General features: G+C 50.3%; 1 protein-coding gene across 3 annotated transcripts in view; it reads right to left on the minus strand.

Annotated features, from left to right (window-relative positions):
• The window catches only part of ZCCHC14 (zinc finger CCHC-type containing 14), an 86,692-nt gene that overhangs the window by 12,347 nt on the left and 53,344 nt on the right, over positions 1-21,001 (minus strand). For all 3 annotated transcript variants that reach the window (XR_008621293.2, XM_003820837.6, XM_008974305.4), the window contains exons 3-7: positions 14,575-14,648; positions 5,314-5,385; positions 2,107-2,216; positions 1,283-1,377; positions 346-400 (exon numbers count right to left, since the gene is read on the minus strand). Coding sequence is in view for 2 of the 3 variants with exons in the window: in XM_003820837.6 (XP_003820885.2) it covers positions 346-400; positions 1,283-1,377; positions 2,107-2,216; positions 5,314-5,385; positions 14,575-14,648 (406 nt within the window). In the remaining variant the exon portion in view is untranslated. The remainder of the gene's footprint in view (positions 1-345; positions 401-1,282; positions 1,378-2,106; positions 2,217-5,313; positions 5,386-14,574; positions 14,649-21,001) is intronic.

Consider the following 21,001-nt stretch of genomic DNA (forward strand, 5'->3'; position numbering starts at 1 on the left):
ACCCAGGGCCCGTGCGGACAGAGGACGCTCCTCAGAAGCACGACCCTATGCTTCTGGGAGCAGGTTTCTCACAGCCAGATTCTTGGAAATTCTGATTTTCTACGTCTACAATGGGGCCCAGGACCTTGCACTGGGGAAGAGTCCCTGGGAATTCTGATTCCAGTGGCTTAGAGAACTCTTTTTTTGGAAATCGTAAATTCAATCATCTCTACTCAATTCTTCTCAATATCATCCAAGACTCAACTTGAGCATGACTTAATTCTTGGAACAACTTTACACAGAACTCAAAGTAAACGTTGTAAAATGCTTATCTGAACTGTGCTGGTTACATAGAAGATTTCTCACCTTCCAGACACGCCCATCACGGTACCTACTTTAGAAAGGGAAGGATTGCCAGGACCTATAAATTTAAAAATAAATACCATAAAAATTTACAGACAATGAAAATATTTGTTTTATTTTATTATTTTTTGAGACGGTGTTTTGCTCTTGTTGCCCAGGCTGGAGTGCAATGGTGCGATCTCGGCTCACTGCAACCTCTGCCTCCCGGGTTCAAGTGATTCTCCTGCCTCAGCCTCCCGAGTAGCTGGGACTACAGGCGCCTGCCACCATGCCCGGCTAATTTTGTATTTTTATTTTATTTTGGAGATGGAGTCTTGCTCTATCAACCATGCTGGAGTGCAGTGGGGCAATCTCGGCTCACTGCAACCACCGCCTCCCGGGTTCAAGTGATTCTCCTGCCTCAGCCTGCTGAGTAGCTGGGACTACAGGCGCCTGCCACCACGCCTGGCTAATTTTGTATTTTTATTTTATTTTGGAGATGGAGTCTTGCTCTATCAACCATGCTGGAGTGCAGGGGTGCAATCTCGGCTCACTGCAACCACCGCCTTCTGGGTTCTAGTGATTCTTCTGCCTCAGCCTCCCAAGTAGCGGGGACTGCAGGCATGCATCACCAAGCCTGGCTAATTTTTTTGTATTTTTAGTAGACACGGGGTTTCACCATATTGGCCGGGCTGGTCTTGAACTCCTGACCTCATGATCCACCCACCTCAGCCTCCCAAAGTATTGGGATTACAGGCGTGAGCCACTGCGCCCAGCCTAATTTTGTATTTTTAGTAGAGACAGGGTTTTTCCATGTTGGTCAGGCTAGTCTTGAACTCCCAACCTCAGGTGATCTGCCCGCCTCAGCCTCCCAAAGTGCTTGGATTACAAGCATGAGCCACTGCGCCCAGCTGTTGTTTTTTTTTTTTAATTTATATTTAATCATATTTTACAAACTCACTTGGACTCTGAAGCTGCTGTGGGGGACAGGAAGTGCTGAGAAACCTCCTGACATGGTCATTTTTCAACACGTGAGAAGGTAATGAGGCCAGGTACCTAAAAGGCAAACAAGTGGTCTTATCAACATTAAAATGGCATTCCTGCTGACGAATTGAAAGAAAAAAATTTAACTTTTAATCAAGAGAAATGTGTATTAGAGGAAAAAACCCAGAAGTGCCAGAGCCTCATATTCTTCCTGCTTTAATTCAACTGAGTTCTTGCCCGACTGCCACTGCTTCTTCAAGCCCTTCCTCTCAATGCTGTATTCATGGTCACCAAGGTCGACGACAGGAGTCACGCCCTGTGACATGAGATCAGTGCCACCCACCAGCCAGAAAGGTGCTTGGACACTGGTCCCCAGGGCCCCGGCAGCAGCACATTTACGGAACTGGTAGGCCATGTTACTTCGTGTGCCACGTGAGCCAAGACACGATCGAGGGTCCAGAGAAACTGTTTAAGAGACGCCAATTTTATCTGGGAATAGTCTCAACCTTGGACTACAGGACGGAAACAGCAGCCCAGGATTATTTCACAGGACTGCCAAAGCCCACGACGTGGTGGGACCCACCCTAGAATTCCCTTCCTCACACACTCAGAACCACTCTTAGCTTACTGAGGGCTCCCGAATCCTCCAGAACTAATGGAAATCCCTAGAGGCCAAGTAGAGACCCAGGTCCAGGTGGCCGCGCGTCCCCCCGGAGCTCCTTGGAGGACCACAGCATTGACCACAGGACCAGCCTGTCCTTGCCAGCTGTGGACGCGCCGGGTGCCTGGTAAGGGCCTCACCTCAGGCCTGAGTCCAGATCCACGTGGTTTCGCTCCACATAAAATGCATCCGGACCAGCTAAGAAAGGAATGAGTTTCTCCAAGTTCTCTTCAGGATAGAGCTGACATAGCTGGAAGAGAGGACAAGGCAGAGGAGGTGTGTCCAGACCCATCCAACACCAGCAGAATTCTGCTACTGCAGGAAAACCTGGGGCAGGTGCTCCATGGTGCCGCCTGCTGGTCTGATATGATTTACACCTCCCGTCAGAGCTATTCTGGGGCCCACATCCACTTAGGGTGTAGAAAGTCACAAAAGAACATTGCTCTCACAGTTACATCTGGAAAAGCTTGACAATCTGCACAATCACAACGTTCCTTGAGCCCATCTGAGAGTTGCTGGGCCACTAAGTCAACTTAATTTCAAACAGGACCTGCCCCCATGACAAGCCAGGGCACAAGGCCCTGGTGGCTGCCACACCAGCAGGTCTGGAGAGACAGGCTCCGATGGACACACTGCCACAGGCTGACGTGGCCAACAGAAATGCCGGAGCCCCAGGCGGGGCAAGTGGGCCCTTCTTTCCAAGTTCTTTTCCGCAGGAGGAGCCAGAGAGAGCCCCATCGGTGGCACCTGGGGACCGGGCACCAGGCCTAGTGCAATTCCCGGGACCACTCTCTGGATCTGAGGAAAAGCCCTTAAGACGCTGCAGGAGGGACAAAAATTGCTCCTGGCCCCAGAGCCCAAACCAAAGGCCCGGTTTTTAGGAGTGGGGCAGGGACAATACTTCCCTTCCTCTGCCACCAGTCACAAGAAGACCCGCTGCTCCTGGAAGAAGGGGAAAAGCAAAAGCGCTCTGGCGCTGGAGGAGGTCAGCTCCTGCCGGGGAGGGCAAGGCACTGAGGAAGTGCCGCCCCGAAGCCCAGGCACACAGGCCTGCCCAGGATCAGCCTGGGCTGCGAGAGTGAAGGCCCTTGCCCCCACAAGCCCAGCACCAGGTCGCAAACAAGCAGCAGCGGTCTACCCCCGAAAAGGGGCCGAGAGGGTAGAGAGTGCCCTGCTGTGTGCCACAGGCCTGCAGGGACGGCTGAAAGCTGGGAGTGAAGCAAAACGGCGGAGAAGACCCTCCAGACTCGGGCAGCAGCTGCCTTCACTGGAGAGGCCCTGAGGGTAACAGAGGCAGCAAGAGAGCCCAGCGCCAGCTTCATCCTGCCCAGATGGCCTCCAGGACCCCACTAAGGGCCCTGGCAGAAGAGGTGTTGACCCTTTCCGGGCATAAATCTCGCTCTCCTCCGGCTCCATGGTCATCTAAACATGTCTGACATTCAGTCAACATTTGCAAGACATACCAAAAAAAAGGAATAAAGGGGGAAAAAACTACTGTCAAGAGATAAAGCAATCATTAGAACCAGATTCAGAAATAACTCAGATGTGGGACCTACGTGACAGGGACTTTAAACAGCTATGACGGATATACTAAAGGGCCTAGTGAAAACGACAACATGCACAAACAAACGGGAACCTTCATGAACACGTTTCAGCAGAGAGATGGAAACTTCATGAACACGTCAAATGGAAAACCTAGGGGCAAAAACACAAAAGAAACCCCTGGCAGCAGAAATGAGGACTTGGGTACATGGACAGGCTCCACAGCAGCCTGGGCAGAACTGAGGGAATCGGCTGGTGTGGAAACGGGCACAGGAACCGCCCAGACGTACACACAGAGAAATGCACAAGCATGGGAGAGCCGTGGGGCGGCAGCACCAGGGGTCTGAGGCTCGTGCCACCGGAGTCCAGGAGAGGGGAGGATGCGGCAGAAGAAATGCTTGAGGAGAAAATGGATAAGAATTTTCCAAAATTAGGCCAGGTGCAGTGGCTCACACCTGTAATACCAGCACTCTGGGAGGCCGACGAGGACAGATCACCTGAGGTCAGGAGTTCAAGACCAGCCGGCCAACATGGTGAAACTGTCTCTACTAAAAATTAAAAAAAAAAAAAAAAGAGAGAGCTGGGCGTGGTGGTGTGCACCTGTGATCCCAGCTACTTGGGAGACTAAGGCAGGAGAATTGCTTGAACCCGGGAGGTGGAGGTTGCAGTGAGCCAAGATCATACCACTGCACTCCAGTCTGGACAACAGAGTGAGACTCCATCTCAAAGAAAAAAAAAAACAAAACAAAACACTGAGACAAAAGCCCAATGAGAGGTCGAAGTTCCAGCCAGCAGGAGTGGAGTCCAGGGAAGCTGTGTTTAACAAAAGGGGAAATTACACACAGAGGCGAGGAGATTTAGTATTTTAAACACTACAGAGGGAAAAGCAGATTCCCGGGGGCGGGGGGTGTGTGTTACCCTCGAAGGCGTGGCACTGTCGTGTTCTTCAATGCCCAAGAGGCCAAAAAGATAAGCGTCATCAGACATCGTCCTCACTCCATGTTCTCCTGCAGGATGAGGCCTTGGCTTCATAATGAAAAGTAAGGCTCTCTTTGGAGACATTTACATATGTTACCCCATTCACAAAGCTGACTGCCTGAGAGGCATCACTTTGGCTGAGACAGTCGCTCACGCTACAGCACAGGCCAGCGGGCCCTAAACACGTGTGCAGTTACAACTGTGTGTACACATGCACACGGAGACAAAGAGGCATTTATTTAGTAGTGGAACTTTCTGTTCAATGGTATCTGCTAAACCAGATATTTGTAAAGATAAACGTGGGAGGACCACTTGAGCCCCAGGAGGTCAAGGCTGCAGTGAGCTGTGATGAGGGTACCACCACAACCCAGCCTGGGCGAGAGAGCAAGATCCAGTCTCTTAAAAAAAAAATAATAAAATAAATAAATAAATAAAAACAGATAAAGGTAGAACTAGGTGAAGTCTCTACCCACTCAGCCACCTGAGCGTGCCTCTCTCCCCCAGCCTTTGCCAAGGAAACCTGGGGGACTGAAAAGTAACAAAAGAAACCAAATGTCCTCGTCAGTCGCTCATGCCCGGCGCATCTCTCAGCCTCATCTCAGTCTCAACAACTGAAGGAGGCATCCGCGGGGTCACGGACCTGTGCTCGCAGCAACGCTCATGTCAGCAGCGGGCCTGGGACTCCACTGCGGCTGGGCAGGAGGCCCCGCCCTGCGCACGCTCACTCGCTAGCTGAAGGGAGGGGCCTCTGAAATTACTCCGTGGTATCATCAGCCACTGGGGAATGTGATTCTTTTAATTTTTATAAGAGCCCTTGATTACCTTACCTTTGAAATAAATTCAGTCACTTCAGAGGAAGATTTGGTTACTGATGTTATTGAAGAATCAGACCATAAGACCTTAAAAACAAACAAACAAACAAACCTTAGAAACAGACGCCACATACTTGGTTCCCAGCAGGTGTCCTGGTACGACTGGGGCACACGTTCAGTCGGCAGCTGAGCCCAGTGGGCCGCGCACCTGCTGTGGGAAGCACCTAAGCATCCCTTGACTTGTTACAGAAGGAAGAGTCACATAGCTCCAGGCCCTCTAAAGTCTAACTTGTTTTATGCAATTATTCAGATATCACCAAATTACTCCAGAGTGGGGTCTACAGCTGCCTCCTGTAAGTTCTAGAAAATCCCTGACAATTGCTTGTGTGTGCCCTGTTCAACTTCCTCAGGGGACCTCCCCTTCTTAGGGGAGCCTATGTGCCTCAGATACAAGACCGACACATTCCCAGAGAGCAGCCCTTCGACCACCAGTAAGGGCCCGTGGTGCGCCCGCCCAGGTGCTGTGGGCACACAGTGAGCCCAGGCCCTGCTCTCAGGACACTGCAGAGCTGTGGGGACAGTGTGAGTCCATTGATAGCAACAGGACAGGGCAGTGATCACGAGGGCAGCAGTGATCACTGCTGGGGAAGAGCAGTGAAAAGGGCTTTCTGGAGGAGGTTCTGCAATGTCTGGTGTGCCCAGCCCTTGTGAGCATCAGCTTTCCTTCCCAGCATGCAGCAGCGGGCGGTGTCACTGCATGGCTCCACGGAGGTCCATCTCCCCACATGCACGCTAAGCTCCAGGGGGGAAGGGGCGGTGTCTTTTTCCTCAGCTTTCCCCCGGCTATCACAATGGTCATCACATGAGGTGCTAAACAAAGCTGACTGAGGGGGAAGGAGAGCGTACTTTTTGCACATTAGAGGGAGTTTCTGCATGGAGAAGAGCTTGGGTTGACTTCTGAAAGGCAAATAAGAAGTTAGCTACAGGATTGAGATGGACAGAGGGGATGGCCTGAAATGACAGGGAGGAGGCCAGGTCGGGAAGGGACAAGCACCAAATGCAAATTGCACTCAAGTCCACAAGAAGCTGGGGGATTTCAAGTCGGCAAATAAAATGACCAAATACCTGATGCAAAAGAAAACGCTGTATTAACACTGATTTAGAGCAAAGAGAGCTCACAGGCACCCAAACCACCTCTGCTCCCTCACCCACACCCACACCCACGGGCCTGCAGTCTAGTCCCCGAGGTGTCCACCCTCCTGCCTGCTGAAACTGAGGCCAGTCTCGTCACATCACGTAGCGTCACTCCTGGGTCTGTTTCATCACACCCTCATAATACACAGGCCAGTCGAGGGAAGGGCCACCTCTTCTTCACCAGAACCCCAGTGCCTACCAGAATTCATCAAGGCAAGCAGCAGCGTCCCTGGAACTAACGGCTGCAAGGTGTGCACCTTGCCACCCAGAATCTTCCACACCTAAAATGAAAATGCTTGAGGCCGGGTGCAGTGGCTCACACCTGTAATCCCAGCACTTTGGGAGGCTGAGGTGGGCGGATCACCTGAGGTCAGGAGTTCGAGACCAGCCTGACCAACGTGGAGAAACCCTGTCTCTACTAAAAATACAAAATTGGGCGGGCATGGTGTCAGGCGCCTCTAATCCTAGCTACTCGGGAGACTGAGGTGGGAGAACTGCTTGAACCCGGGAGGTGGAGGCTGCAGTGAGCCGAGATCGCGCCATTGCACTCCAGCCTGGGCAACAAGAGCGAAACTCTATCAAAAAAAAAAAAAAAAGAAAGAAAGAAAAGAAAAGAAAAGAAAATGTTTGAGCTCCTTCTCTGCCTTAAATATTAAAATCTCTCAACACCAAAAATCTTGGGGAGAGGTTCCTAAGCTGCTCCCCACACAGAACTCCAAGAACACCACCACCAACAGACACAAACCCCTGCCGTGAAGATGGCTGGCCCCCGCGCTGCTGACAGCGTGTCTCTTTCAAGGTAAAGCGTGTCATAGAAAACGTCTCCTCTGCACAGCTCTCACACCTGCCTCTAGGCTGTATCTTTCCTACTGCGCCCTAACCCAGGGAAGATGTGAAATCCACCACCCCAGCGATAAAACCTGGTATGGACAGATCATCTTATGTTGAAACAGACAACCTGCTTTTCCAACTGTTATGCACTTTAATTACACAGGACCCTTCTACTTTGTGTTCGGATACATTTTTCTCTGACTTGCAGGTGCAGCTCACATTCCTCCCTAAGGCTATCAGAAAGTCAGCACTGGAAACAGAGACCGCACAGTCAGGCGGAGACCAGCCCATGTCGCTCTGCAGGTGATGCTGGCTGACGGCTAAGCTGCAGCAGCCACGATCCAGACCCAGCAGAGCCCTCTACCTCACCTGCCCACTTGCCCCAGAGCGCCAGAAGGGGAACCGGCCGTTGGAGGGGCATGGGGGCGGGAAGAGCGTCCTCTTGTCATACCTGCCTGACCTGTACTATGGGGACACGTGTCCAACCATACTCACAAGCATCCACAACCAGCTACCCCATTACTTTACATTTCACCAAGAAAAAGTGTTGCCAATTAGATTCTGGCACAGCATCTTCTATCACGTCCCTGAAAAGCTACTTAGCCTTATCTGGACGAATTGTAACGCATCTTCATCACACCCCAAAGCCCAATGTGCACACAGCCCGTGCATGCTCAGGATGTCCTCACACGCAGGGTCTAGTTCCTCTGGCTCACTGTGGACTGGCTCTGAACATCAGTGTTTTTCCACACAGCCTCCCCCTCCAGAGCCACTGGAGCCATGCGGCCTCATTCTGCACAAGAAAAGGCTCAGCCAGGCACCTCTGGGGGCAGGGCTCAGCCACACCCCTAAGGGGACAGGCAGCCCAGGATCCCCCAGACCTTTGGAGACCCCTGAGGAGAGCCAAGGCCCAGCACAGAGACAGGCAAAGCCAGCAAGGAGAACACAGCAGCCGAGGGAAAGCGTGGACTCTAAGAAAACTAAAAAAATTTTCATCAATACTCTTACTAAGCTAAGAGAAGAAGGCATATCCGAGAACAGGATGCTATGAAAAAAGAACTGTCAGAGCTCAAGAGTTCTCTGAAATGAAAACCAGGCCAGTAGGAATGAAATGCTCAACTCAAGGCAGGAAGACAAGGCAGCCGTCCACAGAGCAGAGCAAAAACCCGACGGGACGCGGGCTCGCGTGCACGCCAGAGGAGCTCCAGCCAACAGGGGAAGATGTGGGGGAAGGAGCAGCTTTCTAAGTCCTTGTCAATCAGCAAACAAACACAAAACAGCTCCAGTGGAAACAGTGTTGGATACTGGGTGAGACATGAAGACACCCCGAATCTCCACTCAGCTCTGCCAGGGGTCACCTTCTGCAGCCACACTCATCACCACAGGTCCCCCAACCTTGGAGGGCAGGGTCTACCTAGCGCCTGCTGCTCTGGCAATGCCTGAGGAATCACTGGGCCCTCTGCTGTGCATGTGTACACGTGATAAAAACAGAGACTCAGGGAAGCCTCACTTGCCAGGACTCCTTCTTTGCTAACGGTGACTGACAGCATACTCGGAGCAGTCAGTGTTGCTTGGGGTATGAACTTTTTTTTTTTTTGAGACAGAGTTTTGCTCTGCTGCCCAGGCTGGAGTGCAGTGGCGCGATCTCAGCTCACTGCAACCAACCTCCGCCTCCCGGGTTTAAGCGATCCTTGTGCTTCAGCCACCCAAGTGAAAAAATAAACTTTTAAAGAAAAGATAACACTAAAATAACGTCTGGGTGACTTTAAAGGATGGTTTAATAAGAGTTGTTTATTAGTATTGTTTTATCATTTTTTTTCTTTTTTGAGACAAGGTCTCTCACTGTCGCCCAAGTTGGAGTGCAGTGGCATGATCTTGGCTCACTGCAGCCTTGACCTCCCAGGCTCAAGTGATCCTCCCACCTCAGCCTCCTCAGTAGCTGGCAATATAGGTGAGTGCCACAGTGACCAACTACTTTTTGTACTTTTTTGCAGTGATGGGGTTTCACCATGTCACCCAGGCTGGCTCAAGCGATCCGTCTGCCTCAGCCTCCCACAGTACTGGGGTTTACAGGCATGAGCCACTGCACCTGGCCTCTATGATTTTTTTTTCTTTTTTTAAGAGACGGGTCTCACTGTGTTGCCCAGGCTAGTCACAGTCTCCTGGCCTCCAGGTGATGCTCCTGCCTCAGCTGCCTACATGCTGACTTTATATCAAAAAGGTTCCATCATTTGATTCCTGCATATTGATTTGATTTCCTCAGCAACTAGGAACTAGCGATTATAATTTCAGCAAAATCAAAACCAACTCCATAGAAAAAAAGCTTGAAGTCATCTTAATCCAGTTACTTATATCTTCCTATAAAACAGTAACCTTTTATATCGTGGAAAACAACGATATATAAAAATTACAACGAGAAACCGGCTGAGAAAATCAGTGGGGCAGGGAGAAGTTACTTATTTCTCCCTGAATAAGTGAAAGTTTTTAGAAAAACACGTTTCTTTGAATCTTGCCATACTGTCAGCAACAGACTGTTCCACCTCAGCGAAGCACAGCAGACATTACTACGAATGCTGGCTTATTGCTCTGGTCACAGTATAATTGCTATTTATTTCCACTTACAAAGGACAACTTACTTAAAGGACAATTTGATTTTCATTACTCAAGGTTCTATGGACAAAAGGAAAATTTGAATCTTCAAGTATTTTTTTTAACAAAAGGAGTTGTAATGAATTATAACTGACGATGAACTGCACGTATTTAAAGGGGTCCGTCTGCTGTTCTGATCTAAGGGCACCTGTGAGCCATGTCCCACCATGGCAGGGAGCATCACCCCTGAGGTGTCCTCCAGCCCCTCCCCAGGAAACCACTGACTGCTTTCTGTTGCTACAGATGAGTCTGCATTTTCTAGAATTTTATGTAACTAGACTCATAAACGGACTCACTGAGTATAAACTTTTTGGAAGGAGTCGTCTAGTTTCTTTCACACAACACGAGATTCGTGCATATGGCTGAGTATCTCAGTTGTCCATTCTGAGACCCCTCAGCATTACTGCCGGGTGGTATTCCACTGCGTGGACGTAACACCAGGGTTGGCCTGTCCACGCGCCTGTGAATGGGTGTCTTCGTTGTTGACAGTCTTGGAACGTTACAAACAAAGCTGCTATAAACACTCATGCGTGAATCTTTTATGAACATGTGCTTAATTCCCCCAGGGTAAATACCTAGGCTGGAACTTACGGGTCATACTTTTTAAGAAACTGCCAGACTGTTTTCCGAAATGGCTGCACCATTTCACATTCCCACCATCAGTGAATGTGATTCTAGCTCCCCCACACCGCAGCCTGAGGTGGGTGGGGCCGGCGTTTTTCATTCCAGTATTTCAAGAGGTGTGCAGTGCCCTTTCACTGTGGTTGACTTAGCATTTTCCTAATGATGAGGATGGTGACTATCTTTTCACATGTGTTTATGTGCCACCCATGTATCTTCCTTGGCAAATCATCTTTTTTTTTCTTTGTGGAGACAGGGTCTCACTGTTGCCCAGGCTAGTCTTGAACTCCTGGCCTCAAGGGATATTCCTGCCTCAGCCTCCCGAGTAGCTGGAACTGCAGGCATGTGCCACTACACCTGGCAGAACTCTCAAAACTTAGTAAGAAGAAGCAACTTGTTGGGCATGGCGGCTCATGCCAGCAACCTAGGCGGCCAGGACAGGAGGATCCCTTGAGGCAAGAGTTCAAGACCAGTCTGGGTGACAGAAGGAGACACCATCTCTTTTTTTTTTTCCCCAGGCAGTTTTGCTTTTGTTGCCCAGGCTGGAGTGCAGTGGCATGATCTTGGCTCACTGCAACCTCCGCCTCCTGGCTTCAAGCAATTCTCCTGCCTCAGCCTCCCAAGCAGCTGGGATTACAGGTACCGGCTACCACGCCTGGCTAATTTTTCTATTTTTACTAGAGAGAGGGTTTTGCCATCTTGGCTAGGCTGGTCTCAAACTCCTGACCTCAGGTGATCCATCCGCCTTGGGCTCCCAAAGTGCTGGGATTACAGGCGTGAGCCACCGCGCCCAGCCGGAGACCCCATCTCTTAAAAAAAAGTTTTGAGAATTCTTTATACATTTTGAACATATAAATCCTTCATCAGCTACATGACTTGCAAATATTTTCTCCTAATCTTTGCCTTTTCATTCTCTGCATAGTGTCTCTCAAAGAGAAAGTTTTAAATCTTAATATATTCTAATTCATCGATGTTGTCTTTTATGGATGTTTTCAGCACTGTATCTCAGAAATCTTCACCTAATTTAAAATCACAAAGTTTGTTTCCTCCCAGCAGTTTTTGTTTTGGGTTTACATTTAGGTCTCGGATCACTTCTAAGTTAATTTGGTGTAAGGGCAGCGGCGGTAGTCAAGGCTCGCTTCTCCTGCATACGAATGTCTGTTCCAGGGTGTCTGCTGAAAAGCGCATCCTTTCTTTGTGGCACTCCTTCATACCCGGCCTGTGTCTGTGAGTCTGTCTGGAGCCTCTTCTGTCCCACTCATCTGTGCTGCCTTCCCTTTTGCTACCTCACAGCGTTGTGATCCTGCTGTTCGAGAGGTCTTGAAATCAGGTTGTGCAAGTCTTCTTCTTTTCAAAATTAATTACTCAAGTTCTTTCCATATCACTTTAACTTGATTTCTTTCTTTCTTTTTCTTTTTTTTTTTTGAGATGCGGTCTCGCTCTGTTGCCCAGGCTGGAGTGCAGTGGTACAATCTCGGCTCACTGCAACCTCTGCCTCCCAGGTTCAAGCGATTCCCTGGCCTCAGCCTCCCGAGTAGCTGGGACTACGGGTGCCCGCCACCACGCCCGGCTAATTTTTGTATTTTTAGTAGAGTCAGGGTTTCACCATGTTGCCTAGGCTGGTCTTGAACTCCTGACCCCAAATGATCCACCCACCTTGGCCTCCCAAAGTGCTGGGATTACAGGTGTGAGCCACTGTGCCCCGCTAACTTTCAGAATCAACTTGATTTCTAAAATAGAAAAATCTGGCCAGGTGCGCTCATGCCTGTAATCCCAGCACTTTGGGAGGCTGAGGTGGGCAGATCGCTTGAGCAGGGGAGTTTGAGACCAGCCTGAACAACACGGTGAAACCCTATCTCCACAAAAGTACAAAAAATTAGCTGGGTATGGTGGCATGTGCCTGTGGTCCCAGCTACTAGGAGGCTAAGGTGAGGGGACTGCTTAAGCCCAGGAGATCGAGGCTGTAGTGAACCAAGATCATGCTACTGCACTCCAGCCTGGTGACAGAGCAAGACAGTGTCAAAAAAAAGAAAGAAAAAAGAAAAGAAAAGAGAAAGGAAAGGAAAAGAAAAGAAAAGAAAAGGCCAGTTACAGTGGCTCACGCCTGTAATCCCAGCACTTTGGGAGGCCGAGGCGGGTGGATCAGGAGGTCAGGAGATTGAGACCAACCTGGCTAACATGGTGAAACCCCGTCTCTACTAAAAATACAAAAAATTAGCCGGGCGTGGTGGCGGGCACCTGTAGTCCCAGCTACTCGGGAGGCTGAGGCAGGAAAATGGTGTGAACCCGGGAGGCGGAGCTTGCAGTGAGCCGAGATCACGCCACTGCACTCCAGCCTGGGCGACAGTGCAAGGCTCTGTCTGGAAAAAAAAAAAAAAGAAAAGAGAAGAGAAAAGCAAAGCAAAGCTATGCCCGGTCAGGTTGTATGAAGTTCTCACACCTTACACTGTGTGGACCTGACTCCTGATTTCCTCACCACAAATAACTGGACTAACCAGACTAAGGACTGGGAGCAAATCAAAGCCCACTGTGCTATGGCCAGATGCGGAGACAGCTCCGTGCACAGCACCTTCTTAAGTGCACAGTCCCCACCAGCATCTGAAGAGGCCTGACACCGCAATGCAAGGAATGAAGGAAGGTGTCACACGCGACCACTGCAAAATGTCAGCAAATACCTAGGATCACTGGGACCGCTGCTGCGTTCCAGGGCACTCAGAGGGCCCCTGTGGTCTTTCCCTGGGCTCCGCCTGGGCTGCACGACATGAGACCCAGAAACTCCGTGGGCGCCGAGACTCCGGCACTACCATCACAGGCACCAGCAACCTCCAAACCTCAGCAGCTGAGGATTTTCCTTACATTTTCAAAAGAAAAACGCACAGCGTAACAACTGCTTGTCACAACACAGTCTCCCAAACCAAGTGGAGACTTGTCCCTTTAGTGGAAAAAGGATTTGAAGTATTTTCGTGTAGCTACACTCTTCAAAAAATTAGTAAGCTGCACAGATGAGTCATGCCAGATGCTCACAGGAGTTCTGTCTGGAGAGCGCTCTCCAATGACGCTGGGAACCGACCTTCAAGAGCAGTCAGCACTCGATGCCCATGTGGTCCAAGGAGAATGTCCCCCTGTCAGGGTTCCTGACAGAGCCCTGACTGGGAGCTCGGCACCATCAGCCGGGACACATTTCCCAGCCTCTTAGGCATCTAGGTGGGACCAAGAAATTAAATCTGGCCTACAAAATATAAGTGAAGTGTCTAGAGGCTGCTTTCAGGAATGTTCCTTAAGAGAAAGATTTCAAGCCTGCCTTTCTTCCTCCTGCTGCCCAGGATGAACGCGTGAGGACTGGTGCCCTGGCTAGCACCTTGGGCCGGGAGCAGAGGGCCACATCCTAGGGATGGCACAGAGTAGCCAGAGGGGGCCTGTACCCGTCCAGGGAACGGGGTGGCCTCCTGCATGCCCTGCTGTGAGAGGGAAATGGGCTTCTGGCCGTCTCGACCCTGGTCACCGTGGGTCACCGGGAAACACAACACTGCTCATCTCTCCTGATTCTTTGTGGTACCCAACTTCAGTGACCAGCTCCCAGCATCTGAACGTGTCAGTTTAAGGAGCGTTCCCTGCCCAGACCAAGGAGCTTTCATCATCAGTCTCCAGAGGCACCACGGCCCCGGGTTCTGTGTGCGCTGCTCTGCAGGCTGCCTCATCCAGTTCTGCTATTTAGCCCCCTGAAGTATGCACCATTCACACCTGAACTGACAACCCCAGGCCCTGCCCGAGCCCCCACCCTTCCCGCCTGTAGAGGCCCCGCAGCCAACAACCCCCCACCCTGGAGACAGCCCACCCCGAGCTCAGGGCCAGCTTCCTATACAGCACTGGCACGGGGCTTTGCACAAGGCACAGCCTTAGCTAGGAAAGAAAAGCATCTCCAGGGTAAGTGTTTTCTTCCTACCCTTCCAGGAGAGAGGGGGAAAAAACTTAGCATCTTACCTCAAAGGAACATTCAACATTTCTGTCATTTTTTGTGTGTGATAATCCCTTCAGGTCTATCTTTTCAACACTCACTGTAAAAGTAAAACAAAAAACAAAAATGAAATAAGAGCTTGAAGTATATACATGATTATTTAGCATTTGATATTTAGCAGTTTTCAAAACCAAGTTCTCAGCACCCAAGGCTGTCCTGTCACTTTGGTGGCATCTCACCTAGAACCAGAGCCCAGAGAGGAAGGCGGGCGGCAGCACCAATGCAGGGCAGATTCACAACAGAAAGGAGGGAAAGCAAAGCCACACCTGGCAATGGAAGGGCAGGAACGGCACTGGAGTACAGACACACGTTTATGGACCCAGCGAGAGCCCAGCAGTAGCTACAACTGAGAATCTGTGCAGCCTCCCGGGTTCACCCTCAAAACCGTTACGAATCTGTCCCAACTTCTGAAAAGGTAATGCTCAGCATTTTCAACTGTGACTGGTTAAGACAATATTTCCCCAAGAACACAGTCACCTGGGGGGCCTCTTCTATGTATTTTCTTCTTTTTTTTTTTTTTTTTGAGACGGAGTCTCACTCTGTCTCGGCGGCTCACTGCAACCTCTGCCTCCTGGGTTCAAGCGATTCTCGTGCCTCGGCCTCCCCAGTAGCTGGGATTACAGGCACATGCACCACCGTGCCTGGCTGATTTTTGTACTTTTAGAAGAGATGGGGTTTTGCCATGTTGGCCAAGCTGGTCTCAAACTCCTGACCTCAGGTGATCCGCCCGCCTCAGCCTCCCAACGTGCTGGATTTACAGGCGAGAGCCACCGTGCCTGGCCTTTCTTTTCAGGAGAATTCATTCTCATCCTTCTCTGTGAGGGCAAGGATGAGGAGATCAGAACAGCAGTCCTGGGGGAGTCAGGAAGATAGCACCGTCTAGGAGCAGAGCCAGGCTGCAGTGAATGAAGCTGCACGGGATGGACAGCCAGAAGGACGAGCGGCCTCACCAGGGAGCCCGGAAGGCATCAGCCTACTCATCCCGTTTTCCACGTACACTGGTGCGTGTTTTTCTCATCAAAAATAAGATGATACAATTAGGTTTTAAGTACTATTTTTAAATGAGCCCAAATATCTGCTCAAAATAAAACAGCCGCGTATCGAACATGCTGTAGTTTCTGACTCAGCCTCATCAAGGCAGGCCTGCCCCGCTGATCCGGCGCTGAAGTTTCTCACTGCCCAACACACCCGGCTCTGCCAGCTTCCACACTTCCCAGGCGCCAGAAGCCCCACACCGCAGCTTTACACATAACTGGGAAAGAGGCTACGGGAGCATTCTCCCTCCTTCCTCCACCAGCCTTCGCTGGGTCTGGAGGCCACCTGGCCGCGTGCGACGGGGATGTCTGCTAATTTGTAGAATCTAACTTTGTCCAACGTGAAATACTCAACACAACTTCTCAGAACTGTGAATGTGACAGTTCCTGCAGGCACCCAAAGACCGCCTGGTCTCCTGCACCACCGTTCTCCACAGCCCTCTCCACGGGCGCCAGTGCTCACACAAGGTCACGGCCACCTCAAAAAACCGTATGGCCAAAAAGTTTTTTGGGGTGGTTGGGAGCAGTGGCTCACGCCTGGTATCCCAGCACTTTGGGGGGGCCGAGGCAGGCGAATCACAAAGTCAGGAGTTCGAGAGCAGCCTGGCCAACATGGTGAATCCCTGTCTCTACTGAAAAGACAAAAAATTAGCTGGGTGTAGTGGCGGGCGCCTGTAATCCCAGCTACTCGGGAGGCTGAGGCAGGAGAATCGCTTGAACCTGGGAGGCGGAGGTTGCAGTGAGCCGAGATCGCGCCATTGCACTCCAGCCTGGGCAACAAAGTGAGACTTCGCCTCAAAAAAAAAAAAAAAAAAAAAAAGTTTTTTGGGAAAAAAAAATCTCAGAAACTCCTTGTAAACTGTCAATGTACATTAGGATATTAAGGACTCTGAGAAGTCCTATAGTACATTATAATTTTTAAAACGATTCCCCACATTTTTTGGCAACTTCTTCTCCTAACATACACGAACCTCTCCTAGAGCAAGGACCTGCTCTGTGCACACGCTCTGGGGATGGTTCTAAGCCTGCAATGCCCAAATCACCCGTGGTAAGTTAAGTTAATTAAGAAGGAATAAAATTAAACGTTCAACCCCCAGTTGTCCTGAAGAACCACGCTGAGGGTTCTGCAGCCACGGGAGGCTAGTGGCTGCCACGCTGGGCGGTGTGCTCCCGGACAGCGCTGTCTAAACCAACACCCGCCCGTCCGTGAGCAGCTCTGTGGGCCTCCACATGCCCCTCATCTGCATGTCCTCTGTGGCCACCCCGTGATACCATGGCTGAGGAGCTGTGCCAGACACCACCCTGCTCCTGGAGCCAACGACACTGACTCCCTGTATCTGCAGAATGAGCCGGCCAACCCTGCGCTGAACCAACCAACCTCGCTCGCTCCCCAGCGTGTGCTACAAACACCCGGCCACGTCCCAGGTCACCCTGCAGGTGCCGTGAGGGTCGTGGAGCACGAGGCAGCGGGCGCTGCGCTCCCAGCGGCACCACCTGCTCCGCCAGGGAACCTCGTGCATCTCACGGATGCGGGAGTCCACTCGGTTTAGAGTTCTTTAAGCTGAAAATAGCACCTCACAGGAAGGAATTACTATAAAAAATACAAATGTTTATTTCCTTTCTGGCAAAACAAAGAGCACAGCACATTTAGAGGCTACACAGCCCTGCTGATGTTCACTCAGTGGAACTACACGCTGTTCCTGCCTGACTTCCTCAGTCAGACTGTCAGCAAATATATAGCTTTTATGTTTTTCTAAAGCAGTACTTCTAAAACTTCCCACAATGACATCACTCTAATCCATGTATTTTACTTTTTTAAACGACATATAGTGTCAATGAATACAGAAACATGTAGTCAGCATTCTCCCTGGCCACAAACACCATGTGTACCTCATGTCCCAGGACTGAATAATATTAGGGTTTATGAAAAAAGTAAAAGGAAAAAAAACCCATCTGGACTGAGAGTAGGAAGTGACTCACTCATATTTCATATCTGGACAGGAAAATGGGAAAAAGCAGATGAATGTTATTCAGCTGTTTTCAAATAAAAGAGGCATTTCCAATTCTAGGCCCCAAATGTTGGCGCATCCCTCTGCAGAATGGCTAGCCTGGGCAGTGGCTGCCCCCCGCCAGGGCACCTCCGGGCCCAGGAGCGACTCCGGGCCCAGCAGCGAGGCTCCCTCTACTCCTGCCCTGGACCCCATGTGCTCCGCGGGCTCTGAAGGCTGAGAAGAGGAGCCTGGGAGAGAGGGAAGACCAGGCACAAGGAGTGAGGGGCCGGGCTAGTGCGGGGGCTGGGTGACCAGCCTGAGTCAAGGTCAGGAAAGATTTCAGCACGCTCTCAACTCTGCAGCCATTAGAGGCTGTGATTCGAAAAACCACAACAAGAAAAAAGGCTGATAGAGCAGCAAGATAAATAGCTCACACATGCCGGGCTCATGCCTAAGTGATGGGCTGATGGGTGCAGCAACACACCATGGCACACATTTACCTATGTAACAACCTGCACAGCCTGCACACGTACCCCAGAACTTAAAAGAAAAAAAGAAAAAAGCCTCGGATATTAACTGGAAAATTACAAATTCTATGCATAACATGATGAGAGTTTTGTTTAAAATGGAAATGAAAACACTAAAACTAAACGATCGAAAGTGATGGGAACAGCTGTGTATGGTGGCGAAGTGAAGAGTGGCTTTTCCCCACATTTCTGTAATGTGGTTTTGCCATCTCAAAGCGAATACCTATCTGCACGCAGACACTCATTACAACCCACTTCCAGTCTGCCCCCAGTGTGGCCGCCTTCCCCTCCCTCCCTGGTCAGCCCCACTGCCTTCTGTGGAGCGTAAGCAAATGCCTAGATAAATTCAGGGGCGGCCGGGAGCTCACGCCTGTAATCCCAGCACTTTGGGAGGCTGAGGCAGGTGGATCACCTGAGGTCAGGAGTTAGAGACCAGCCTGACCAACATGGAGAAACTCCGTCTCTAGTAAAAATACAAAATTAGCCGGGCATGGTGGCTCATGCCTGTAATCACAGCTACTTGGGAGGCTGAGGCAGGAGGATCACTTGACCCCAGGAGGCAGAGGTGGCAGTGGGCTGAGATTTGCGCCATTGCACTCCAGCCTGGGCAACAAGAGTGAAATTCCATCTCAAAAAAGAAAAAAAAATTCAGGGGCAAACATCACCCCATCACCTGAGAGAGCAGAGCCAGGGGGACCACAAAGACAGGATCCGTGCTGGCCAGAAAGCCTCCGTGAGGAAAGCGTTCACGTGCGTAAAAATGGCGATCCGGCCACAGCGCGTGGCAGCCAAGGCCGTGAGGAGGCTCTCCTGGAGCACTGAGGCTGGTCAGCACCGCACCCAGGCAGGCCTGTGTGGGGACAAACACGGCTGGGGCAAAGGGACCCGAGGCTGGGCCAGGCCTGCGCCCTCCTTCTGAAGTAAGAACACAAAGGATGATATACTTTTCCCTATGAAATGTTTGTCTGTTCAAACCTTTCTTCTTTTCTCATTCCAGGTACACAACAGGCATTTTCCTCAAGTCTTACAAGTTAGATCACACAGCCTTCGATAAAATGTATATTCACATAGACTATCATTTTATAATTGAATCAACACCTACATTTAGAAACCAGTACTCTAACGTAGTAACTGAAAAAGCGAGGGAAGCTGGAATAAGAATGGTGATGTCCGAAGTCAGGCCTCCCTTTGGTCCAACTGCACCACACCACGGTGTTTCGATGCCAAGGTGTACAGCTTCTGATTTTTTCCTTTTACACTTCAGTGCCTCTACAATCAGATGCCAGGACCATCTCACACCTGCTGCTGGCCATGTGGCAGGAATAACATGGTTGTGACAGCCTGCCACCTATGGAGAAAATGAGGAAAAAGCCAGCAACCCACCCACAAAGCGGGTACAGGAGCTTAGGAGAAACTCCAAAACAGCAACCGGGCACGCGCTCCAATGCTGTGGTACCGCAGCGCTGCGTGGCACACAGAGCCCACTGCACAGGAGGAATGCACGCCCCGACCCAGCCGGCTGGACGGCGTGCACGGGGGCTGGACTCTGTGCGTCAACTGCAGGAGCACCTCACCTCATTTATTTGGATATTTTCCTTTCTATGCATGTACAAGAATGATATTATGAAACTCTGCAGCCAAGTCTTAAAGGGCTCTTTCAATAAAACTATGACCAATAAAAAGCAGCATGTTAGTTTTGTGGGCAATGTGTTTACTTTTTTAGATACAGAGAAAGTCTTCCAGCCAGTAGCAACTCACAGTTAATGACACACGGGAAGGAGACGGAATGATGCCTCCCAAGACCTGAGTTCGAATATTCATTGAGTAACTAAGGTCAGTTTTGTGTCTGCTTCCTCATTTGTTTAATGCGGATAGTAGCTTAAAAGGGCCAATAGTTTGTAATCAAATATGAATAAAAACAGGAAATGGTCCTAGTAAGTATAAAGATATAAAATCCCCAAGAAATAAAGGGCCCTGCTGGGGCATTCACACGAGGCCTGGGCCCACGGTCAGCACTGCCCCCGGTCTTCCTCCTGCTTGGGGCATTCACAGGAGGCCCGGGCCCACCGTCAGCACTGCCCCGGTCTTCCTCCCGCTACAGAGGAACAGCAGAGGGCCCTACAGTGGAGTCCCTGAAATGCAACTGATTTATCTCCATGGAGCCTATGGCTCCAGAGGTGAAGTGTCCTGCCTCACCTTTGTTACTAATGAGCAGACTGTATTATTTAGTTAAGATGTATTTCTGGTTTATAGGGGACTCAGAAACCTAGGAGCTAAATTTACCACTATATTGCTATTTAAACAAGCTAAGACAAGCCATGAATACTACTAAGTTTCCTTTCTGAAGTGCCCTGGGTATGGATTATGGAATCTTCTTTATAGGATTCCAAAAGGCCTGGGAGGACAACCCTCATACAAGTTCTTTTTTTTTTTTTTTTTTTTTTTTTAGAGGGAGTCTTGCTCTGTCGCCAGGCTGGAGTGGCATGATCTCAGCTCACTGCAACCTCTGCCTCCCAGGTTCAAGTGATTCTCCTGCCTCAGCCTCCTGAGCAGCTGGGACTACAGGCACGCACCACCATGCCCAGCTAATTTTTGTATTTTTAGTAGAGATGGGGGTTTCACTATGTTGACCAGGCTGGTCTCAATCTCCTGACCTTGTGATTCACCCGCCTCGGCCTCCCAAAGTGCTGGGATTACAGGCGTGAGCCACTGTGCCTGGCCACAAGTTCTTACTCCTCACTTTGCTAAGCAGTCTCCCCCTTGGCACTTTGCCTTAATGACCAAGTGCGATTTCCAAAGTAAAGCAAAGCTGAATCAAAAACCTATGATATTCCTATAAAT

This window comes from Pan paniscus, chromosome 18, assembly GCF_029289425.2.
Source record: "Pan paniscus chromosome 18, NHGRI_mPanPan1-v2.0_pri, whole genome shotgun sequence".
Classification (NCBI taxonomy): Eukaryota; Metazoa; Chordata; class Mammalia; order Primates; family Hominidae; genus Pan; species Pan paniscus.